The sequence below is a fragment of the Mobula birostris genome, chromosome 21 (genome assembly GCF_030028105.1).
Source record: "Mobula birostris isolate sMobBir1 chromosome 21, sMobBir1.hap1, whole genome shotgun sequence".
NCBI classification, from domain to species: Eukaryota; Metazoa; Chordata; class Chondrichthyes; order Myliobatiformes; family Myliobatidae; genus Mobula; species Mobula birostris.
Window position 1 is genome coordinate 53,615,377 of NC_092390.1, and position 23,724 is coordinate 53,639,100.

The 23,724-nt window shown below is 39.2% G+C and overlaps 1 protein-coding gene and 1 non-coding gene across 8 annotated transcripts in view; one reads left to right on the forward strand and one right to left on the reverse strand.

Moving 5' to 3' along the window:
- Window positions 1-23,724, reverse strand: part of LOC140185800 (uncharacterized) — a 278,871-nt gene that overhangs the window by 36,116 nt on the left and 219,031 nt on the right. For all 7 annotated transcript variants that reach the window (XM_072239496.1, XM_072239493.1, XM_072239495.1 and 4 more), the window contains 4 exons: window positions 12,770-14,066; window positions 4,017-4,077; window positions 3,005-3,230; window positions 895-956 (listed from right to left, as the gene is read on the reverse strand). In XM_072239496.1, the coding sequence (XP_072095597.1) occupies window positions 895-956; window positions 3,005-3,230; window positions 4,017-4,077; window positions 12,770-14,066 (1,646 nt within the window). The remainder of the gene's footprint in view (window positions 1-894; window positions 957-3,004; window positions 3,231-4,016; window positions 4,078-12,769; window positions 14,067-23,724) is intronic.
- On the forward strand, window positions 508-624 carry LOC140186030 (U5 spliceosomal RNA). The gene has a single exon (XR_011882764.1). It is a non-coding gene; the product is annotated as a U5 spliceosomal RNA (small nuclear RNA).

Here is a 23,724-nt window from a genome sequence, read left to right on the forward strand (position 1 = left end):
TCAAGCCTCAAGCCCTGAAATAAGTGCAGTTATCTGCGTATTCCTTTCCTTGCCTTTACCGTTTGTCCATGGATGTCGTGGTTACTAGACCTGCTCCCGCTGGCTCCTGCTTTATGCCATGATTTGCACCTGCTCAGAGACAATCCCCATGGCAATCTAGTTTAAACCTTCCTGTGTAGCACCACAAATGTCCCGGCAAGGATATTGGTTGCTCTCTGGTTCAAGTGCAACACATCCCTCTTGTACAGATAATCTCAACACCAGAAGAGATCCCAATGGTCCAAGAAGCTCAATCTCTGTTCCCAGCACCAACTTCATAGCCAAGAATTTATCTGACCAATCCTCCCATTTCTGACCTCACTAGCATGAGGCAGCAGAAGTAATCCCGAGATCACTACCCTCTCTTCTCAGATCATATAAATCTTTCACATTTTATTAAAGATTTCTATGGAGAAGACACTCAAGAGTTTTAACCCATTTTTGAAGCCCCACACGGAGCAGGGCAGTGTACCCTGGGTTCTTTTCAGATCGTAAAAATCTCCAGCCTTTTACTAAAGGTTTCTGTTGAGAGGAACACTCAAGAGTTTTAACCAATTTCTTGACCAGAACCTCAAAATATCTTCTTCTTCTTCTAATTAACTTCTAACCTGACTCCTATATTAATTTTACAGGACCTCCTCCCCTTTTGCCCACGTCATTTGTACCAAAATATACAATTACCTTTGGCTGTTCTTCCTCCCCCTTGAAAACTTCCTGCACTTCCCACAGATGTAGAATATAATTTAATATAATGGAATATAACATACATAGAAAATAATTCCTGCAGAATTATAAATAAATCTGTCAGGACGATAACAATGAGAAAGAGCTAGACTTTGTGAAATTGGTACTTACAGGTGATGATGAACCAAGTTTCTCCATGTACTCTATTTCTAATGATTGCTCATATCCCAACACTGTAATCAAAGCATGCAATAAGAGATTTAGGCAACACAACGGAGCAAAATTCTCGCATAGGTCAGAATGAGAGATTTTGTGCAGTGCAAATGGCAAGTGCTATGTGCTAGATCATAATGGCTACGGTCAGTTTCTCCATGCGCACCATTCCAAATACTTGTCAAGCAATAATGCCCATTTATTATGCTGCCTGAGGGTTGACAACCAGCCCCTGATGCTTTAATCCCCTCTCAGATTAGTGGACTTCATCATTGAGGATTTACTGGTGTCCCAAATGAAGACAGTTCAATTAGGGCTAACAAAATAATAACGGGTGGAATTCCTGAGATAGAAAGGGAAAATCCATTCACTTTAATCCATATCTCATTCCACCAGATTATACTTTAAAAGCACAAATAGATGGATCTGGGTCTTGTCCAATTTTCAAGGCCTCAGCAGGCGATCCGTCCAAATAATGTTCCACTCTAGACTGAGATTAAGTAGTACTGTGTGCACACAAGACCTACAAATAAACTTCTACAGAAGGTGTAGTGAAAAGTGTAATGACTGGTTGTGTTATGGCCTGGTATGGGAATACCATTGCCTTTGAATGGAAAATCCTACAAAAGGCAGTGGACTCAGCCCAGTACGTCACAGGTAAAGCCCTCGCAACCGTTTAACACATCTACATGAAATGTGTCATAGGAAAGCAGCATCCATCATCAAAGATCCTCACAACCCAGGCCATACTCTTTCTCACTGCTGTCTTCAGGTAGAAGGTACAATTGCCTCAGGTCTTGCACCACCAGCTTTGAGAACAGTTAGTATCCCTCAACCCTTAGGCTTTGAACAAAAGGGGATAACTACACTCATTTACTGAAATGTTTACACAATAAATTATCTCACTTCAAGAAATCTTTATCCTGCATTTTCACATTTTATTGTCTTCTATGCTCTACTTGATCTTTCATTGATCCAGTTTAGTTACAATTCTATATCTCCCAGTAGCCACCCACTTCAACTCTGCTTCCCATTCCCATTCAGGTATGTCCATACATGGCCTCCTCTACTGCCACGCTGAGGCTAAACTCAGGTTGGAGGAGCAACACCTCATATACCGTCTAGGTAGTCTCCAGCCCCTTGGTATGAACATAGAATTCTCCAACTTCCAGTAATTCCCTCCCCCTCCCTTCCTCTATCCCTATGTCACTCTGCCCCCTCTCCCAGCTGCTTATCACCTCCCTGATGGTTCCACCTCCTTTTATTACCCATTGTGTTTTCCCCTATTCCTTCTTCACCTTTCCTGCCTATCACCTCCCTGCTTCCTCTCCCCCACCCCTTTATCTTTCCCCTTACTGGTTTTTCACCTGGAACCTACCAGCCTTCTCCTTCCCACCCTCCCCCCCACCTTCTTTATAGGGCCTCTGCCCCTTCCCTCTACAGTCCTGACGAAAGGTTCCAGCCCGAAACGTTCACTGATCGTTTCCACGGATGCTGCCCGACCTGCAGAGTTCCTCCAGTGTGTTGTGAGTGTTGCTTTTACCCCAGCATCTGCAGAGTATTTTGTGTATAGATTTGCTGAGTATGCCCATAGGAAAAAGAATCTCAGTGTTACATGTGGTGACATATATATACCCTGATAATAAATTTTACTTCGGCCTTGACTTTAAAACACTGCTTATTTTCAGTTACATCACAGCCTTCAAAATTGAAATGTTGGTACGCATTAACTAATCTTGGATGCATTCCATCAGAATAGTAGCAAGTCTGGAGTTTTCAACGTGGGGTCCACAGACCCCTCAGTTAATGGTAGGGGTCCATGGTATAAAAAAATTGGGAACCCCTGTTATTGCTTTCAAAGTTGAATAGTCTAGAGATACACCCCACTGAGCAGCTAATTTTATGGGAGGAGATATTCAATTATATCATTTGACAAAGAATGCTATGTCATATTGATTTTGCAAAATATAACAAACACAAAATATCATAACTAAATTTGGTAACTAAATGAATTGATGAATTTATATTGAGGTTACATAAAAGAAACATTAATGGTTTTGATTCTCACCTGCCGAAGAAAAGTTCTCATTTGCAAACTCAGAATTCTCATTCACAAATGCAGAAAGATCAGAGGGCTGAGGATAATCGGGTTTATCTTCTTCTAATTCGGACTGTATTCCAGAATAGGACCACTTCTGATTTGTTACTGAGGAGGCTAGTTTCTCTTCATCAGTGGCATGTTCCACTGTGCCGATTACCGGTGGTGTTTCAGGAGTGGTAAGTGGAGTTGAGTCCTAAAAAATGAGCACTAAAAATATTCATCTTGATATCACATTGAAGCAACATCACCAGCTCAAACTTTGACTGACTGAAGACATACAGAATCTTTGAGAGAACATTAGCGCATATAGAATACAAGCACTGATTTCCCAAGTATTCGTTCACATACAGTAAAATATTATTCCAATCTGAAATTTCCTTTCTGTGATTGAAACATACAGCAGAGCAAATGTATTGCATATTGCCCATTGAAAATGGTAAATACAGTACTGTGCAAAAGTCTTAGGTCCCTAGATTTTTTATATGGTTTCAGATGATTTGGCCTACACAGAGCCCTGATCATCGAGGCTGTCTGGGATTATCTGGACAGATAGAAACAAGCAAGGGAGTCAAAGTCTGCAGGAGAACTGCAGCAAGTTCTCCAAGATGCTTGGAACAACCTACCAGCTGATTTTCTTATGAAACTGCATGACCACATACATAAGGGAATTGATGCAGTTTTAAAGTGGTCACACCAACTCTTGATTTGATTTAATTTTCTTCATGTTTGCTGCACTTTATAGTAAATTTTTGATATTTTGAAATGTTTCAATTCATTATTTTTGAAAACATCCTTGCTTTACATAATTTTTCTGCATGTGCCTGAAACTTTTGCACAGTACCATATATCAAATTAAGATAGAATAAGCAATCTATGGACAATTTTATCTTGTACAATTACCATCTTCTCTCATCTCCGCATTTCCATAATGACAATATAATGAAAGTTCTGGAATTCAGTCAAATTCACATTTACTGACCTGTGAAGATGTTTCTGAGAGTGGGGTTCGCTTTGGAGATCTCTTCACCCTAAAAGTATTTCTGCAGATACAAGTAATGTATTTAAAATCTACAAATATACCTGCTATTACATGACAAACTGACAGAGAACACTTAGAGAAACTTGAGAAACTGATTGGATGAATTTTAATATAAATGTAAACTGCATAGGGTACCTAATCTCTTCAAGGCCATAATCTCTTAATCATGTTGAACATTAAAAGATATAAAACTGTGATTCGCTTTAAATGCACCTTATCATGAAGGGCCATAACAGAACAATGTACTTAGAGGGATGCTGCTGGAGAAGCTGGGTTACGCTTCACTTATCAGCATCCCGAAGTTTTAAAGAGTAAAACTAGACTCATCCGAAAGTCTTTCAAAGGGGTCTATCTGCCTTCAATGGTAGCCAAATACCATGTGAGGAGTCTGTCAAGAAGTTCAATTTGAATTGAAATTCACAGTAAAGCTAGTCACAATATTACTTTTTGTTAACAAAAATGGAGCCGAACTGTTATTGCCTTGAATCCTTAAGAGATTAATGGGAACTGCTGGACAGAATCACAATTAAATTGAAATCAGAATCATCTGAACTTGCCTGGAAAATAAAATGTAATTCCACTTTTTGGCAGATGCCATTAGACAACTTGAAAAGCTATTTCTTGCCAAGGTGCAGTGCAAGGGGAAATTATAAAATAATGTTATCTTAAGCTGTTTTTTTTCCAATAGACAATGGAAAGCATGAGGCAATAGATAAAAAAGGGAAGTGCATCAGCTTTGAAATGACACAGCAGGACACATACACAAAGCAGAGGTAAGCGTGCAGGACAGAGAGTTGGATGTACTTACAACAGAGAACAAAATTACTTCATTCCTTCTACAGTCCTGTGACATAGAGATAGTTACATAGAAAAGAGACGGACAGCGAGAAGGAACTGGCAAGGAGAACGTGAACAAACACAAGAAACATTTTTTCTAGCAAGTAGGACATATCCTTTTAATTCAGACATGTAACCTTACCATCCCGATATGTAAAATTACCATTCTGCTGTATCCAGACCAGAACTTATTAATCCCATATACAGAATTGGAAGACAGAATTACCTTTTAACACCTGTACCCAGCCACTTGCAGTGTTGAAAATAAGATATCACCTTAAGCATTTGTTTTGACAGTGGGTAATGACAACTTCTGAGAAGAAATCTTTAAACATAGATAGGAGGGGATGGGTATGTGACTTTTGCCTGTGTTCTTCACATTGGTGTTGGCTGCCGATTTATGACAGAACACCCAATCTATTTTTGCATGGGTTCTCCTTAAAAAGCACCTGGCAACAAGAATGCTCCCCATTGGACATCCTGATGATAGCAACAAAATTAGGCCAGGAATGCACCTGAAGTAAGGAGGTCATGCTGCAGCTGTACAAAACTTCGCTCAGACCGCACTTGGAGTGTTGCGGGCGTTTTGGTCGCCCCATTATACGAAGGATGTGGTAACTGTGGAGAGCATGCCGACATGTTTACCACAATGCTACCAGGATTACAGGGTATCAGCGACAAGGAAAGATTGGATTGTTCTCTCTTGGGCTTCGGAGGCTGAGGGGAGACCTGATAGAGGCATTGATAAGACAGACAGAGTCATTTCCACAGGGTGAAAATGTCAAATATCAGAGGCTATACTTTTAGGTTGGGGGGGGGGTCATTTGAAGTGTTGTGAGATTCAGCCATTTTACACAGAGAGACAGATGCCTGGAATGGGTTACCAGGGAGAGTAGTGGAAGCAGGCAGTTTGGTAGAGTTTGAGAAAGATACATGAACATGAAGCGAATGGAGGGATATGGATGATACACAGGAAGAAGACACTTAGTGTAAATTGGCTCAAAATCAGCACACAGGCTACTCTATTTGATAAAGTTTTGTTGGCAGTATATCAAATTATGAGGGGTAAAGATAAGGTAAGTGTAAGCAGGCTTTTTCCACTGAGGTTGGGTGAGACTAGAACTAGAGGTCATGATTTGCGGGTGAAAGTTGTTATGTTTAAGGGGAACACAAAGGGTACCTTCTTCACTCAGAGGGTGGTGAGAGTGTGGAATGAGCTGCCAGTGGAAGTGGTGGATGTAGGTTTGATTCCAACATTTAAGAGAAATTTGGATAGGCACATGGATGGGAGGGCTATGGAGACCTATGGTCCGGGTGCAGGTTGATGGGACTAGGCAAATTAAGAGTTTGGCATGGACTAGATGGGCCGAAGGGCCTGTTTCTGCACTGTAGTGTTCTATGACTCAACACTGTGAGCTGAATAGCCTGTCTAATGTTGTACTATTATGTTATGTTCTATATAACTATATTCCATACTGGCATAATTGAGGTGTGTGCTTAGCTTTGGGTTCAAGCATGATGGAGCGGTGAGAAATTACTGCAGAGCCTATGGAACTAAACACTTGTAATTTCCAAATATTTTAAACTGCAAAACCCATACAATCTATCAAAAATGTCTTACATTTTAATCTGACACCACACAAGGACCCCACAATGCTAGAAGGGATCCCTTTAGATTTATGCTGCCCAGATCCCAGACTTTCTGGACAGGGAGCAAGACTCCTCTGAGTGATGTTTGCAATTTCACAGTCTGTCTAGTTATCAGCTGTAACTTCTTGTGACTACCTGACTATCAGATTTTATACTGATGTTGATGTTTAAATACCTACAAAGGATTGCAAGGTCTAGGACAGCTGAGAGGACCATCGTGGTCTCCCGTCCACCCATCCGAGGAGCACCCATTTATCAGGAGCAGGGCACTTCGCATTGTTACTGATCCCTCCCAACATCTCTTTGACCAACCTACCATTAGGCAGATGTACCGTAGCATTAGGACAAGGACGGTTAGGACGGAAACAGCTTCTTCCCCCAGGCTGTAAGACTACTGAACTCCCTGCCACCACCCAGGTTTCATCACGTATGAAGTGCCAGTAATATTACACTGTTTACTATTTGAGTTATGTCATAAATGCACCTTATGCTAAATGTCAATCACTGGAATATATTTTATTATTTGTCAATTTATTTGTGCTAATATTACTTTACCTGTTATGTGTGAGTTATATGTACTATGTGGTGCTCCGTGGTCTGAAGGAACATTGTTTCGTTTCGTGGTATACATGCATACGGTTGAATGACAATAAACTTCAACTTGAACAAACATAATGAGACAATCAGTCAAAGGTTTCAGCCTGCTAGAATTATCATTGGTCAATAATGGCTTAAACACTGGTTTAAGTGAGGTGTGTGCTTAGTTTTGGGTTCAAGCATGATGCAGCAAGCAATTACTGTGGAGTCTATAGAAGCAAACACATGTGAGTCAGATTACACTAAACTGCAAAGCCCACACAATCTTGCCTTGTTTTCACCGGACTGGAAATATTTCAGAGGAGTGTTCGGCTGAGATGTCCGTTTACACAACGGTTTATATACTGGTGGGTTTCTGATGAAGGACCCCTGTTGTGTATGGAACCAAACTTTGTATCAAGATGTAACTGTTGGTACTAAGTCTCCAAAATGTCTTCAAATTGTAGTTTTATATGAAACGTGAATCTCATTTTATCATCCTGTTGTTAATCAGATATCAAGGGTGGCGTTAATGCAATAATTCCATGCATTGCAATACCATTACCATATTTATTTTCACATTTTTAGAAGTTCCTTCAATGACTACACATCCAAAAATAACTCATGCCTTCTCCCATTCTATTGTTGTAACTATTCTTAAGCTATACCAAGGAAAATCCTGGGAAATATTTGCAATCCCCAAAACAGAGTCAAAATAATGAAAACAAAACCAGTCAGAAATCCAAGCAACACACACAAAATGCTGGAGGAACTCAGCAGGCCAGGCAGCATCTATGGAAAAGAGTACAGTTGACTTTTCAGGTCGAAACCCTTCAGCAGGACTGGACAGAAGAAGATGAGGAGTCTGAATTAGAAGGTGGGGGAGGAGACGGTGAAACAGAGAGGGAGGGGAGGGGTGAAGTAAAGAGCTGGGAAGTTGGTGAAAGAGAAGCAGGACTGGAGAAGGGGAAATCTGATAGGAGAGGGCGGAAGGTCATGGAAGAAAGAAGAAGGGAGGAGCACCAGAGGAGGCAATTGGTAGGTGAGGAGATAAGGTGAGAGAAGGAAAAGGGGACGGGGAATAGAGAAGGGGGGAGCGTTACTGGGAGTTTGAGAAATCAGTGTTAATGCCATCAGATTGGAGACTACCCAGACAGAATACAAGGTGTTGCTCCTCCAACCTGAGGGTGTCTACATCATTATAGTGGAGGAGGCCATGGATGGACATGTCGGAATCGGAAAGGCAAGCGGAATTGAAATGGGTGGCCACTGGGAGATCACACTTGTTCTGGCATATGGAGCATAGATGATTGGCAAAGCTGTCTCCCAATCTACATTGGGTCTCACTGATATGCAGAAGGCCGCATCGGGTGCACTGGACACAGTATATGACCCCAACAGACTCACAGGTGGAACGGCTCCTCACCTGGAAGGGCTGTTTGGAGCCCTGAATGGTAGTGAGGGGAAAGGTGTCGGGGCAGGTGTAGCATTTGTTCCGCTTGCAAGAATAAGTGCCAGGAGGGACATCAGTGGGAGGAATGAATGGTGGCGGAAGTTTCAGAGAATTATGTGCTGGACACAGTGGTTGGTGGGGTAGTAGGTGAGGACAAATGGAACCCTATCCCTGGTGGGGTGGTGGGAGGATAGGGTGACGGCAGATATGCACGAAATGTGAGAGATGCGGTTGAGGGCAGCATTGCCGGTGGAGGAAGGGAAGCCTCTTTCTCTAAAGAAAGAAGACATTTCCTTTGTTCCGGAATGAAAAGCTTCATCCTGAGAGCAGATGCGGCGGAGACAGACAAATTGAGAGAAGGGGATAGCGTTTTTACAAGTAACAGGGTGGGAAGAGGTATAGTCCAGATGTAAGAATCTGTGAGCTTATAATAGAAATCAGTGGATAAGGTGTCTCCTGACATAGAGCCGGAGAGATCGAGAAAGGGGAGGGAGGTGTCAGAAAGGACCAGGTAAATTTGAGGGCAGGGTGGAAGTTGGAAGCAAAGTTAATATATCGGCGAGCTCAGCCTGGGTGCAGGAAGCAGCACCAATGCAGTTGTCGATGTTGCATAGGAAAAGAGGGTAGTGACACCAGTGTAGGCTTGGAACATGGACTGTTCTGTGTAGCTGACAAAAGGGCAGGCATAGCTGGGACCCATGTAAGCACCCGTGGCTACAACTTTTGTTTGAAGGAAGTGGCAGGAACCAGAAATCATGTTCACCACATAATATCCCTTCCTTCATACCTCGCTTTCCGGGAGTAATTTGCTCTGGATGTGTTTTCTTACAGGACAGTAAGCCAACTTGATTTCAGCACAGTGGCTGGGTTTCAACTACACAGTTCATCTGCACACTCCTATTGAACACCCCAGCCACAACAAGGGAGAGCAGGCAATTGTGTGGAGTTGAAACAAAATGTCTTCAGATACTAAGGATTAGTGCCAGAGACGTGAGTAAATTGAAGGGAACAGGCCTTCAAAAAGCTTCGAGACTAAGGAGGGAGGAAAGGTATGGATAAGTCCCAAGACAGGAAGATTTAAATATTCCTTGCAGTACTTCAAAGGATGATGACATCAGAGCAGAAATTTGGCAGCTAAATATATTCAGCAAATTTAAGAACCTGACAATTTCTGTCAAAGGAGGTTGGAATAATTTTATAAATATTTAATAATCCTCAAAAAATAAGCTTACGACTTGCTCAAGGCTTGTTTAGACATTCTCCAATAAAGCATTGCATGTATTCTCTTTGTTATAATTTGTTCTAACCATACTTAGAATATTACTTCTAAAAGGTTATTATTTCTCTGCAATTAGATATAGGTACGTAGATGAGAGTAAAATACAAAAAATTGTGTCTCTTGCTTTTGTACTAAGCAATAATACAACAGATTCTATTTGCTTTTCTCTCTAAGCACTTGAAGACATTCTTTCGCCTCCCTATGTCTAAACTGCATTTAAAATCATCACAATTTCCTACACAAATTAATTCTTTCCCTGCACTTCAAAGCTCAGCTGCTTATTCAGAAAAAAAAATCAATTCCACAAGGTAGCTTTCTCTTTCTTGCACTACTTCCTGCTGTGCAGTCCAAAGTGTAGATTAATGGTGTCAAGTGTTTAATTTGCTTTAGGCCTTATTTTAAATTCAAAGTACTTGATAATATCTTGCATTATTTAACAGATAAATGTCATTATCATTAACCACCTGAATGACACAAAGTCAGAGATTAGCAATGATCATTTGAAAAATCAGGAATGGTTTCACAGGTTTTGCTGACAGAAAAGATCAACAAAGCTGTTCTATAAGATGTGAAAACAAAAACTGACATATTTTATTAGACTTTCTAGGCCTGTAAAAGCTGCAACAATAGTGATATTTCTGAGCATTACTGGGTGACTGTCTCCTGCTGATTCTCAACCAGCTGCTGCATAACAAGCTGAAAGCGGGTGTGGTGATTAAGAACAGAGTCTTTGATTGGTGGGTGCAGTCATTAGAAAACATTTCTCATGGTTTGGTATGAAATAAGAAATTTTAGTTCAAGATTTTAGAGCTGAAGGTGGGGGGTGGAGAAGAAAGAGCAGACATCATTTGGATTAGAAGCAAGCAGAGAAAAGGTTAGACAAACAAAAGCCTCAAAATCAAACCTCAGCCTCAGCCACTGCCCCAATCCCACCCAGTTCCTTCTGTATGAGTGATACCAGGAGAGATATGTGGTTGGCAACACAATTCATTTGCTTTCTTTTACACTTTGGAATCTAACCAATCTTTTAGACAGCAAATTTTTACCCTTTACCACTGGATTCTTGATGCACAATAAAATATTCCTGAAAAACACGTAGAATTCAGAAACTACATTAATGTTTCCCAAAGCCCTTTTCAGTGCAAATATTTCTTATCTTCTCAGGAATTCTCATTTTTATACAAAACACAGATTTAAAAAAATACTGCAGTGCCTTATTAAATAATGTATTTAATTTATTGCTTATTAAACCAAATACCTCAATGAAAAATAGTGTTTGTTTCACTAAATAAGATCATTCGTGGTCTGACCATAATTGTGGAAGATAAGGTTTAATTAAAAGGTAATTATAAGGCATAACCATAAAATGATCTAAGGATATTAAATATTTATAAACAATTTGTCTAAGAATGTAATCACTTGACTTGAAATGTTATAATTATGTAGTTCTAGGGTACAAGTGTGACTGAGCTTATGATCACTGGAGATAGGGACTCCTTTTAGCTATATATACTTTCATTTATAGGCTGCAGTGAGTGATGACAATATAGGATTCATCAAGATTGTCATCACAAAGTACCTCATCTCCTGTGTTAAAGGTAAAATTTTTCTAGAAATGATCCTTGAGAAAGATTAATCTGGATGTCCCTAGTGCTTTTCAAAAAGAAATGATATTCATATTTGTTGCAATTTTAGGTTATTATTTAAACTGTGATAATTGACTGTGTTTAGTGTTTCTATATGAAAAGAAATGGTCAGTATATCTTCTTCAAATTATGGATTCAATTTTGAGCTCCAAATACACAGTCGTATTTTCCCAATTCTCAGATGGATTAACAGGAGTGAGATATCAAAAGTGAGGAAAGAGAAATGCACATTACATGTTGACCGAACAGGGAGGTCATGGGAGGACATGAGTTTCTTCAGGACTCTCACAGATAGCGCAAGGCAGTGAAGGAACATTATAGAATCCACAGAGGGACTCATGAAATTGTCTTACTTCCCAATTGGCTGCTGAGCAATATTAATACTGGAGAACCTTTATTAAACATTTATGATCTACTCAACTACAGAACCATGAAACTTCAAACTTATTCTTTCACTTCATTCTCTGAGGAGAAAAATAGGTTAAATATGAAAATTATAAAGAGATGATTGCAAGTAATCTTGGAGTAGTAAATGCTCACAATATCTGAACTGCCTACAGGTTCAAAACTGAATTGATTGAAGTGATACTGTCCAAAAACTTTTCCTAATTTAATCTAAAGTAGTTGATCATTTCACACGTGTCCCTGTGAATGGTTCCAAAGCAGCTTTCGCTGGTGCAGCTCCCTTTTAAGAGAATCCTAAGGAATCACGCTCCCTTTTGTAGAAGACAATTAAATGTTCAACCTGAGGATGTGTGACTGTAATGATTGTCCGCTGTTCAACAGAGATCAGCTAATTCAGCATGGACTACAGATGCAAAAACACAGATGCTTAATGAGAAGTGTTTGTACCTACCACTTAAACCTAGGGAAAAACCAACATGCGTATTTTCCTTCTTCTTGGTTGACCTTCCCACAACAGAATAAATCTGTTTCCATGATTCTGTTAATATTACATTAAATGGCTTCTATGACGAGCACTAGTGTAGTGGACAGGAACAAAAATGCTGATCCCTACCTAAATACTCTTTTGTATCAGGGCCAATGTTTTATTTTAATTCAAAGTAATGCCTCATTGGCACAAATGTGGATTCCCATTGGCAATATGTTACAACCATGCAACACATTGATAGTTTTTTTTTAATTCAGCTGTTTACCATCAAGCAAGTCATGTTTCTGCAAAACTGAAAAGCACGTTATTGAAATTTAAGGCACTGATCACATCACTGAAAGTGACTACTTTATTACTTACGTTTTTAAAGGTAGCCTCTTCTTCTTTGAAGACTTATTGTTACTGTCCCCCTCACTTGCACCAGTGTCATCATTCACCTCAAATGAAGCGGGGGAATGTGAAGGAGATCCTGAGATATTTGTGGAAGATTTAAATGGATCTGCTGAGCTTTCACAGTTGTCCACATCAATACTAGATGAAGCACGAGGCAACTTGGGAGAATTTGGCACCTGTACATTGGTACTAAAGGGGTTGAAATTAGGATCATCCCATTTTGAAGGGTCGAATGAATATGTACTCTTTGGAATTGGGATATCATCAGGATCAGCAGATGAGTAAGATGATGGGATACTGTCTACCTTTTCAGCTGGTGGAGCCTTTTTTGTTCCTAGCTTTGGCTTTCTTAGTGGCATCTTCCCACCAGTCTTTTTGCCAAATTTCTTAGGAACAGGTTTTTTTTCTGGATCAGTTTCAAAGTTGTCTTTGTCCTCAGAATAATCAAATTCCAGCCTCACTGCATGACCCACAGCTGGAGAATCAGACGCTGTGCCAGCCTCAGTTGTTATTTTGTCCAATTCTTTTAATGCAACAGGAAAGTTCTCACATTCACTTTGTGCTTTTGGTGAGGTTTGTAGTTTATCTCCACTGGCAAATGGATTGAGCTCAGAAATATTGGCTTGATCAGAACCAATGGCCAGATGAGGAATAGGAGACTCCTGCAGATCTGTAGAACTTTGCAAGCTGGTGCAGGAGGATTCAGCTGTATTCAGTTCTTTATTTGTCTTGGGGACAGTCGACCTTGTTTGGGCTTCTGTTGTAGTTGGAGTTTCTGTTGGCTTTTCCGCTGGTGTTTCCGCTGGTTTCTCTGCTGGCTTCTCTGATTTGGTCTTCTTTTTTATAGATAATGGCCGTGGTTTCTTTTTCTTAACACTGGGAGCACTATCTGAGGCTATGCTAAAAGCCTCTGCCTGCAGAGTTTTTGCCACATCCTCCGTGCTACCAGCATCCGTCGTTCCAGCTGGTTTTCGTGAGAACGGCGGAGACTGTGGGGTTGGTGGGCTGGAGATGGTCAGTGTGTGCAGGGACTTCTCATTGGCTTGCCTCCCAGGTTCAGGACCTTCGAGCTTTCCAGGTGAGCTTGGAGTTAAAGAGTCCAAGACGTCAAGACTATCAAAGTCAATTTTATAGGCTCCACTGCTGGCTATTGGTTTATCTTCATCAAATACAATGGAAGCTGACTCAGAGAGCGGTCTGAAGGAATCAGTTTGCTGTGGCGAGTTCTCAGGGGCAGCAACACTCTGATTGTCAGGAAAAACAACTGAAATAGAAATGGAAGCATTTACCATACATTACTGATGGAAGATAAGCTTTATTATTTAAATCTATACTCATTCTTCCCTTGCCCCAACACTCTAAAATAGTCCAAATACTTATATAATAATAATAATGTAAACATGTTTAGACCTAGTCATTTTTTAAAAGTTAGTGTGACTCCATATATTTGAGTGATAAAAATGTCAGAAGATGTTATCTATAATGACATGAACAATTAAAAACAAACCAGTAAATATGAATGTATTTTGATATTTGCAGAAATGGGACCACGTTCACACTTCAATAGATGACATTCTGCTTTGGCTTGTCAATAACAATTTCTCTTTCATCATGGTAAGGTATATCTGCTCACCTGGGATGAGACTACCCTTCCACCACCAAAACGTATTAGAGAAGAGTAAATCCATATTTTTATTAGCCAATTCCATATCTCCTTCCTTCACCCCATTTCCTGATCAAATTGGCTACCCTGTTCATAGCTTTGCTATTTTGCTCAACCTTGAATTTACCTACACCTTCTCTGCATCAATAAGACCCCTTATTTCCACCTCTACGTTGTTACAAGCTCCAACTCACTTACAGTAAGTAAGCCCCTTATCTCAGAAAGGATGTGTTGAAACTGCAGAGGGTTCGAATGTCATTCACAAAATTGATTCCTGATTAAACGGCTTGTCATATGAAGAGCTTTTGATGACTCTGGGCCTGTATTCACAAGCTAATAATATCAAAGAGGATACCAAAAGTTTGTTCAGATACAAAAAGAGAGAGAGATTATAGATAAGGTGAAAACTACTGCAATATAAAAATGAGACAATTATACTTTTGAGACTAATGTGAAAATACAGGATGAGGACTGACCAGTATGTGAAACATGTGAGCCAAGGTACTGTGTCATAATCCTGGAACTTCTTACTTAAGAGTTCTATCCAGATAGCTTTGTTACATGGAGTGTAAGACAGTTTCTCATTACCACAATTAGCTATGCCCATTTAATACTGGCCTGACGTGCAACTCACATTTCCCTTGGAAGAATAAACAAAAGGAAAGGAAATATTGGTCAGAATGCAAGACAGGATTCTCTAGTTTTATATTATACTGAAACCACTTCTCTCAATTGCAATTTCATTATAAATTGAGCTCTCTGCTACATACACAGCAAGACTCCCTGCTTAAATGTCAGCAGGCCGGTGGGGGAGGGGGGGGGTGATAAAAGACTGCTGCTACCTTTGGATTCCTGGTGCCTTTAAAATCATCATTTTAAAGCTAGGCATGGCATTGAATAAGTTCAATGTAGTCGGCAAAGCTGGCATAGATATCCTCCCATAATGAGGAGTGACCACTTCATCTGTTTAAATAATACATATAAGACAGTGGAGAGCATTGCACCAACTCCCAGAACACATTCTGGATATCTATTCTGTTTCCATTGTGTTGGTCTTTCTCTATGAAATAAGAGTAAGGTGCGATTTATCTTCCACATGAGCAATTTCTATCCTACTGGGCTGCCCTCACGCATGAGTCAATGAGTAAATGGAAGTTCCAGCTGACAGGAACAATCGACATGCAAATTTCCAAAAATAACTCCAGAGTTTTAACCCAAGAACTATTTTCACTTTTTTAAAGATGCACTGTCCACTGGTAAGAGTGTGAAATGAAAATCCCATGCTTTCAAAGCTGAACATACCTCTTTATTGTTTTAATGGAGCAGGAGCTGGCTTATCCACTCTTGTGCCAGCCATTGACAACATTTAAGGAGCAGTTATACTTCCACCATAACATAAACAGATTTCCCCGGAGCAAAAGCGCACATATTTTCATTAACCTGACCGTTGGCTGATTCTTCCCCCAAATCTACCACCTGATATCCACAATCCCACTCCAGCATTCAGCTAGAAAACTTGCAGAGAATAAATGAAAGAAAAGCACTGTCAATTTCAGTAAGTCATTTAAGAAACTGTCACTTCCAGGTTTTCCATCTGGAAATCCCCCCTAGCTCTCTCTGTAGTCAGAGTAAGCAACAAGACCAGTAAAAGTGGGTTAGCAGAAATATGACTTCTAGGTTAGTAGCAATCTTACTTGTGGAGGCTACGACAAACCTTTATCCGATCTAAGGTTTTAGCATACCATCTTACATTCGTTTTCCCTCGCATGGTGGACCTAGGACCGAAATCTGAAGCCAGTTTTTTTTCTGGAGCAAATGGGAAGGAGACAGGAAGCAACAGCTGTGTGCTCAGAGGCACTCCTGATGACTCATCATCCAGTCACCCAGCACACACATTCCTCCCCAAAACAAAAACGGAGAAGAAGAAAATGTTTACATTATCTAACAGGCATTTTCAGTTCTCTGGCTAGAAGGAAGCCAAATAATATTGAAGGAGTCTGACAGCTTATCATACTTAAGCCACATGTGAAACAATCTTGTGGAACTATTAACACACTTTATTATGAATGGGATTCATGTTGAGCTTCTTTAATGCAATATAAGAAAGAGGACCATCGGGTACGGGCGGGTAATGACGAGAGACTTTTGTCATTTGTAGCCACCTATTCCAAGCCTGTCAGAACAGCAGATGAATGAACGTTAATGAAATTGGAAAAAAAAATCAAAGGTCTTTATGTTTACATGTACATGGAGTTAGGGAAATAGCAATTATTTTGCAAATCTGAGAAACAGTACAGGCTGTTGTGCATTTAATATTTCAGTAATATTTGAGTCATATTGTAAATATATTGTTTGATTTTGTTTAAATACTTGATTACAGGTTATATGTTGAAGCACATGAATGGCATGTCATGATATCACCATGTGATATGGGCGCACCTTGCTTAAAATTAAGCCTGGCTCACATTTTGGAATCTTTGTCTTTTCCTTTAAATCATTTTTATTTTTTGGAGATACATAACACAGGCTACAAGGATTTAACTTTAATTTTTTGTTTATATATATATACACACACACACCATTCAAATAATTAAAATGCTTTCAAATGTACAAAACTAAAGTGCCCTTGGGATTCAACGTAAGTATTATTGAAAAAGCAAATATTTACTTCTGAATTGTAGAGGAAACTCTCTGGTGATTGTAATACTGATTATTGTTGGGGAAGGAAAATTAAATACAGTTAGAAAAAACACTTCATGCATAAGCCTGCGCTAAGAAAAGGCATGGGCTGTATTCTCTGAAGAAGATATCTAACAATGGTCTCCATTCCTCATTACATCAGGTTGATAGATTCTTTTCCTCTTGGACATTTGAGGTAATGGTGTTAATTTTAAAGGTAATCAGGTTTTTTTTTACAGATGATTACAATTTGCCTATTTATGGACGTGTACCTGCCTTTCCACTTGAGTTCAGCAGCAGCCACTTTCACAGTGGTCACTACACTTTCATAGCAGCCACTGTTGAGTTATTCCTTTGTGGCATTATTGAAGAATAAAGTTACCAAAAGATACTCATTTTCAATTATGTGAAAAAATTTCTGCAAAGTTATAACCTTCTTGAATGTAAGCTGAACCAAAACATCTGCCACACTGTAAATATAAATCAAGTTATGTCCTCCTAAATTAATATTTCCACCAGTGCATTGTCTGTTGCCTTACATTCTACAGAACCATAAGGGTCACAGAGAGAAGTGGTACTCTCTCTTTTCCATTGCTCCTATAACATGTGAATATTAGCTGTTCCTAAAATATGCTCCACTCGATATCAATATCCAAACTTGTTAGGAAGGTGTATTTATTCACTGCAGCAAAACAAGCCCCGGTTTGAACAAATATATTGTGTTATAGTGTGTACTTGGTGGAGAAAAGATGTGGTCCAGGGGGAAGGGCTAAATTAATGATGATGCACATGCTGAAATAAGCAAGTGCATGTTAGATACAATGTGTGATTTCTTCATTGATTTCCCTTAGGAATGTGTAAAAAAGACAATGAGTTCAACTTTGTCTGTTTGTATAGATTTATCTGTTAAACTGAAGAATAGTTTGCATTTCTTTGATGTGATTGAAGTAGAAAGGAGACTGGTGCAAGACATCTCAGGGATGGCATGGTAGTGTAGTGGTTAGCACAGCGCTTTACAGCATCAGCAACCTCGGTTCAAATCCCACCGCAGTCCGTAAGGAGCTTGTGTACTCTCCCAGTGACTGCGTGGGTTCCTAGTTTCCTCCCACAGTCCAAAGGCATACTGGTTGGGAGGTTAATTGGTCATTGTAAATTGTCCCGTGATTGGGCTTGGGTTCAATTGGGGAGTTGATGGGCACTGCACTTTGAAAGGCCAGAAGGGCCTACTCTGTGCTGCATCCCAATCAATCAATCAATAAGTAAATAAACAGATAGATAGATAGGCAGACAGTTCTATTGGTCAGTCTGCATCCACAGAGATATATGAAATGATCAGCTATCAAGATGTTATCTTTCTGTCCAGAAAATGAAGAACTGATGAGCTTAGTACATAAACCTTTATCTGTGTTATTTTTTAACAAGCTTCTTTTTTATCTCTCATCTATAAACCAGAGGGTTAGAGAGGAATTAATCTCCAAATCCTTTAATTGCTCATTCCTGTAATACTCGCTTTGAAGCACAACTATTCGTTAAGAACTCGAACATCTTTCCATGTTCCTTTTTGGCTGTTTCTGAAACATTTTGCATCAGTTTTTTTCTCCCCTCTATTTTAGCTGCATTAAGTAAATGCAAACTATTGTTCAGTTTTAAAGATAAAAACTAAATAAGCAGTCAAAGGTGAACTCACCATCTTTTTTTTTTAAACACATTCCTAGGGAAGGGAAGTCAATGAAGAAATTCAACATTGTCTGTAACGTGCACTTGCTTGTTTGAGCATGTCTAACTGCTGATAAAGTATGCCATAACACCTAGTAATCATTCCAACAGTTCAATACAAATACTGTCTTTATATTGGGAAATATCCAAAATGTGATTTACTGTTTTATATCATCTTACCAAATTCTATGAAAACACTCCTGAACTTATGTCACTTAGAAATACACACAAATTGAACTGCCTTACTTGGTTGTCGTCCATTATATATGGTCCTTTCTGCTCTCATTGTTGTGTTGATAATTATTTAGTCTGTTCATTTGTTCATATTTACTTCCTAAGTTTGATTATTGGCTTTTGTGCTAATTGTTGATTGCTCAAGGCTTTTACACTTTCGTCTCGTAAATTGTTGGCTGCTATCATGTTGTCTGTTCTGGTATTGTCCTGTGTTTTATGCTTGGCACCAAGCCACAATCGACTTTGGTGTGTTTCACATACTGGCAATAAAGTAATTGTGAATCTGATCGATTTTGAGCTGGATTCAAACATTTTCTTCCACTGTTAAAGTTAAGTATTACGGAAGTAAGTAAAAGTAATGTTATAATGTAACACTAAAAAAAAAACTGTAGTGGCCCTGCAAGACAAGCAACATGCCTCAGTATTTTCCACTATATTTTTTAAAAATCTTCTACGGTATGATTTCCTTCACACTCTATTATAAAAGAATGAACATATATTTTCGTACCAGATGTTCTCCATTACAGATACTTTCTTACGTGATCAGCTTTAATAGCTGAGTACAGATTTAAACCTTTTCTTCAACTACGCTTTCCAAGAAAAGCTTCCCGCATTTTATTGGGAATCTTGGTACTCTGTCACCAGTAAGCAATACCTACCTTTGCAGAAGGGATTAAAAGAATAAATCAACAGGAAAACCTTTTAATTGCAATTTCACTGATATAATATCCAATTAGTAAAGCTATTTATGCTAATTACTTCAGCTTTCAAAGGGCCTACCCCAGATAGCAGTTACCTTAAAATATCCCAATGATTAGCAATTAACCAGTATTGTGTTGGGCACATTTTTTTTGTACAAAAGACAATTCAGTTCTCTTTCATATAAGATTCAATACTCATAAAATAAGCTTATCTTAATAAGCTTTCAACTTGTCGCATGATCGTATAGTCTAATTGATTTAACAAGAGGCCAAGTTTAATTCCAATGGGAACAAGAGAAAGAGGCAAATTGCCAGATTTCTTATCAGTTTTTACATTAGCTGCTGACCTGGGAAATAACGGTAGCTGCCATCAGCAAATACATTAGCATCCCAGTTTCTCCTTCGACACAAAATATGGGCGTCTCAGCAAATTCGGTGTTTTCATCTCAGTGAAGTACTATCTTCAACATGTACTACATGCATAGAACTGGCGAAGAACGGCACCAAGAGGAGATCTATGTCTTCTGTATCAGAACATGGGCAGTTCTCCAGAGCTATCGCCTTGAATTTGTGACAAATGGTATAGTCCAAATTCTATTGCAAGAAATACAACTTGGTCTCTTTTATGCAAGAAATTGTACCAATAGCTTTATAAAATTATTGTGTTGCAGAAGCAGTGAGTGTTTTTAGCTTTCTAGGTTAGTTTCAACATTAAGTATTGTAGCATTTGATGTATTTGTTGTAACAGCATCCTAAATGCACCTAAACTGTACAGCTTAACTGTATTCTTCATGTGAATGTTCTGCAGGCTTGCAGACAGGATTTACAATTTACAAATACTGGTAAAGATCCTCTTCGCTTTGCTTTTTCTGATAAGTTTAATGTACACAGGCATCCAGAGAAGATGACTCCTTGGTGCCCTAATCTGCCGATTTCAGCAGTAAGTAATTCGTTCAAATCTTGCACAACTAAATGGACTGCAGCACTGACAGTCTCGGTAAGGCAGAGAAATCACACCAACATGTTGGACTCTTTTCAAAACAGATACCTCAAGAAATATTGCACATGGTAGAAGTTCAGATGAAAATATGCTAATGTGTCAATGAAACACAAAGATAGATTAGTGTTTCAATAGCATGCCTTCTTCTATTGGGTAGCATCCAAAAATGTTGTGTCCCAATGAGAGGCTCAGTTCCAAAATGTTAACCAATATGGCATTTTCAGAATTTAATTGACATGACATCCTCAAACTTGAGCACACAATTTGTACTAACCGCTTGTGGCAAACTATTGTGTGTGTGCAATATTGCCTCCTTAAATGATCCCATGACTCCAGTCAGAAACCAAAGAACTTCATTTATTTCTATGTTATATGCAACATCTAGAAAGAAACGTTTACAGATAACTTATTCTATTGTTGTCTGTGCAGCCTTTTTTAATGTTCAAATCAGCTGCCTCCATATGGTAACTAATCATGGTAACTAAATATCACAGTTAACTTCATGTTGTGAAGTTTCTTACGATGTCCCAAAGAAGGTGACAAAATTATTTAAATTCAAGTTTGCTCTTTGGTTCTATTTTTTTCTTTCTTTCTTTCTAAGTTGAGCACATATTCAATTCTCCCTGCAATCTGAATTAATTGAAGGACATACCTGCAACCTTTTCATTTCTGAAAGCATCACAAGTAAATAGTTGCAGGAGTAGATCATCTGGCCCTTCAGAATTGCTCCTTCCATTATAATATGATTATAGCTTATCTATGCAAAGCTCAACTCCTCTTCTATGCCATTTATACATACCCCTTATTCTTCAATCTGTCAAAAACTCATCCACCATTGATCCAGGTTCTCCCACCTTCCATGGGAAGGTATGTAGAATATTTTTTTCTTGGGGGGGGCGGAATTCACTAGATCTATCTTGTAGCTACCTTGGTTTTAGACTCTCCTACTAATAAAAACAGCCCAACATCAATCTTGCAAAGACCTCTTAGGATCGTACATGTTTAAATAAAGTCACCCTTCATCTTTCTAAATTCCACGTAATATAGGTGCAAACTGTTTGGTGTTGCTTGGTAGGACAACCTTTTCACCCAGAAATAAAGCCTGGTGAATCTCCTTTTTATTTTAGGTAATGGGACTAAAACTATACACACTGTTTCAGGTGATCTCCACTAACTCTTTGCACAAACCTCCCTATTATTAAATTCCAGCCCCTTTGCAGGATCATTGGATCATGGTCTGCCTTTAGCCCCAAGTTCTTCCAATACTTGATCCCTTGAATTGTTTTTTTTATATAAGTTCTACCATGTCAATAGAAATTAACGACCTGATATCATAGCTATGTTAGCTATATCTATTTAGATAGTGACGTAACGTAAAGATTTTTACTCCTCATGCATGTGAAGGATGTTAGAAATAAAGTCAATTCAATTCAAATCAACTACCATGACATTGGCGTGGGGCAGGAAACAGGTATAATCGGTGGAAATCCTGGTGGTCACAGGTTGAATGTGCAAACTCTACAGAGATCAAGATGGGACCTAGGTAGTTAGAGCTGTAAGAGAGTAGTTCTAACCAGTGCACTACAGTGCTGCCTCATTTGCTGCTGCGGATCTCTACCACATATTGCAATCTGCTTGCTCCTACCTCAGGAAGATCACCCAAACTCCAAACAAAAGGAGAAGAGAGTTGATTTACCTTTCTCTTCAGCCCAAAAGAAGTGGTGAGTAGCTAAAGGTGTTAGACTGCATCGTAGGCTTCCCCACATGGGTAATTAGTGACTGCACTAGTGTTTGGATTTACAAAGATTTCCCAGGCAATTTTCTGTCAGTAGGAGCTGGACGTCTTGCAAAAAAAAAAGTTCACCTTGGTACAGTTCTTCCCCAGACTGTTCAGGTCCTGCGATCCTACTGGAAACACTTTCCTTTCCACTCCCAGCCCCATTACATCCATTCGCTCAACAGTAACCCAGTCCTGTGACTGAAAGAGTGTCCCTAAACTTGTGGTGTGTTCCCAAAGAGCTGCATAAAAAGGTTACTTCTACAGTGCTACAAGAACTTGCAACACATCAGTAGGGAACATCAAGCTGAAACCAGTAAGCTAGTTTCATCTCTGGTATTACACAAGGAACCCCATAATGTTGCATTGTTGATGTTCTTGCTCCGTAAGCAGCTTTCACAAATTGGATTAGGATGAATCTGGGTTAACATAAAATACAGTGCAGAGAACATTATAAACTATTTGACTGCCTTTCCAATAAACTTTTGTCATTTACTGATGGTACGCGACTGAATTTCACTAAAGCAGGGGTTCCCAACCTGGGATCCACGTATCCATGGGAGGGATCCATGGCACTAAAAAGATTGGGAACTCCTGTTCTAAAGTATTTAGACCACCAGAAAACCAATCTTCAACTACACAAAAGGCTTTCCAAGTTCAGGATGTCAGCAATTAGAGTCTGTATTATTTTAACTGATATTATGCTTTCCATTTATTGATGTACTAAATGACAAATACATAACTCTTAAAATATAGGCATTAAGTATGGCTCTGACGAAGATATTTAGCTTTAATTAATTTTGGCATTTTATATACAAAACATCTTTACAGTCTCAGGATTTACCAAAACTGATGGATCACCATTAGAAGTGCAGGCAACTTTGTAGAGATTAAAATAAAAACTGGACTAGACTGAGGTTATTCAAGATATCGCCAATAATGCACAAAGAACTGTTCATTAAGTGTTGTGGCATCAGTTCAAAGCAAAGTAAAAATGAACACGTTCTCTCAGTGACATATTGACTTACCTATGATCTAACTTCAAGTAACCCCCTTTAATCCAAACCCTTCATTAATTTGCCAAACACAACTTTATGAATCTCAGTTACACCTGGCATCAATTTTGTTTTGCAGAGAGGCATTTCATTTTTC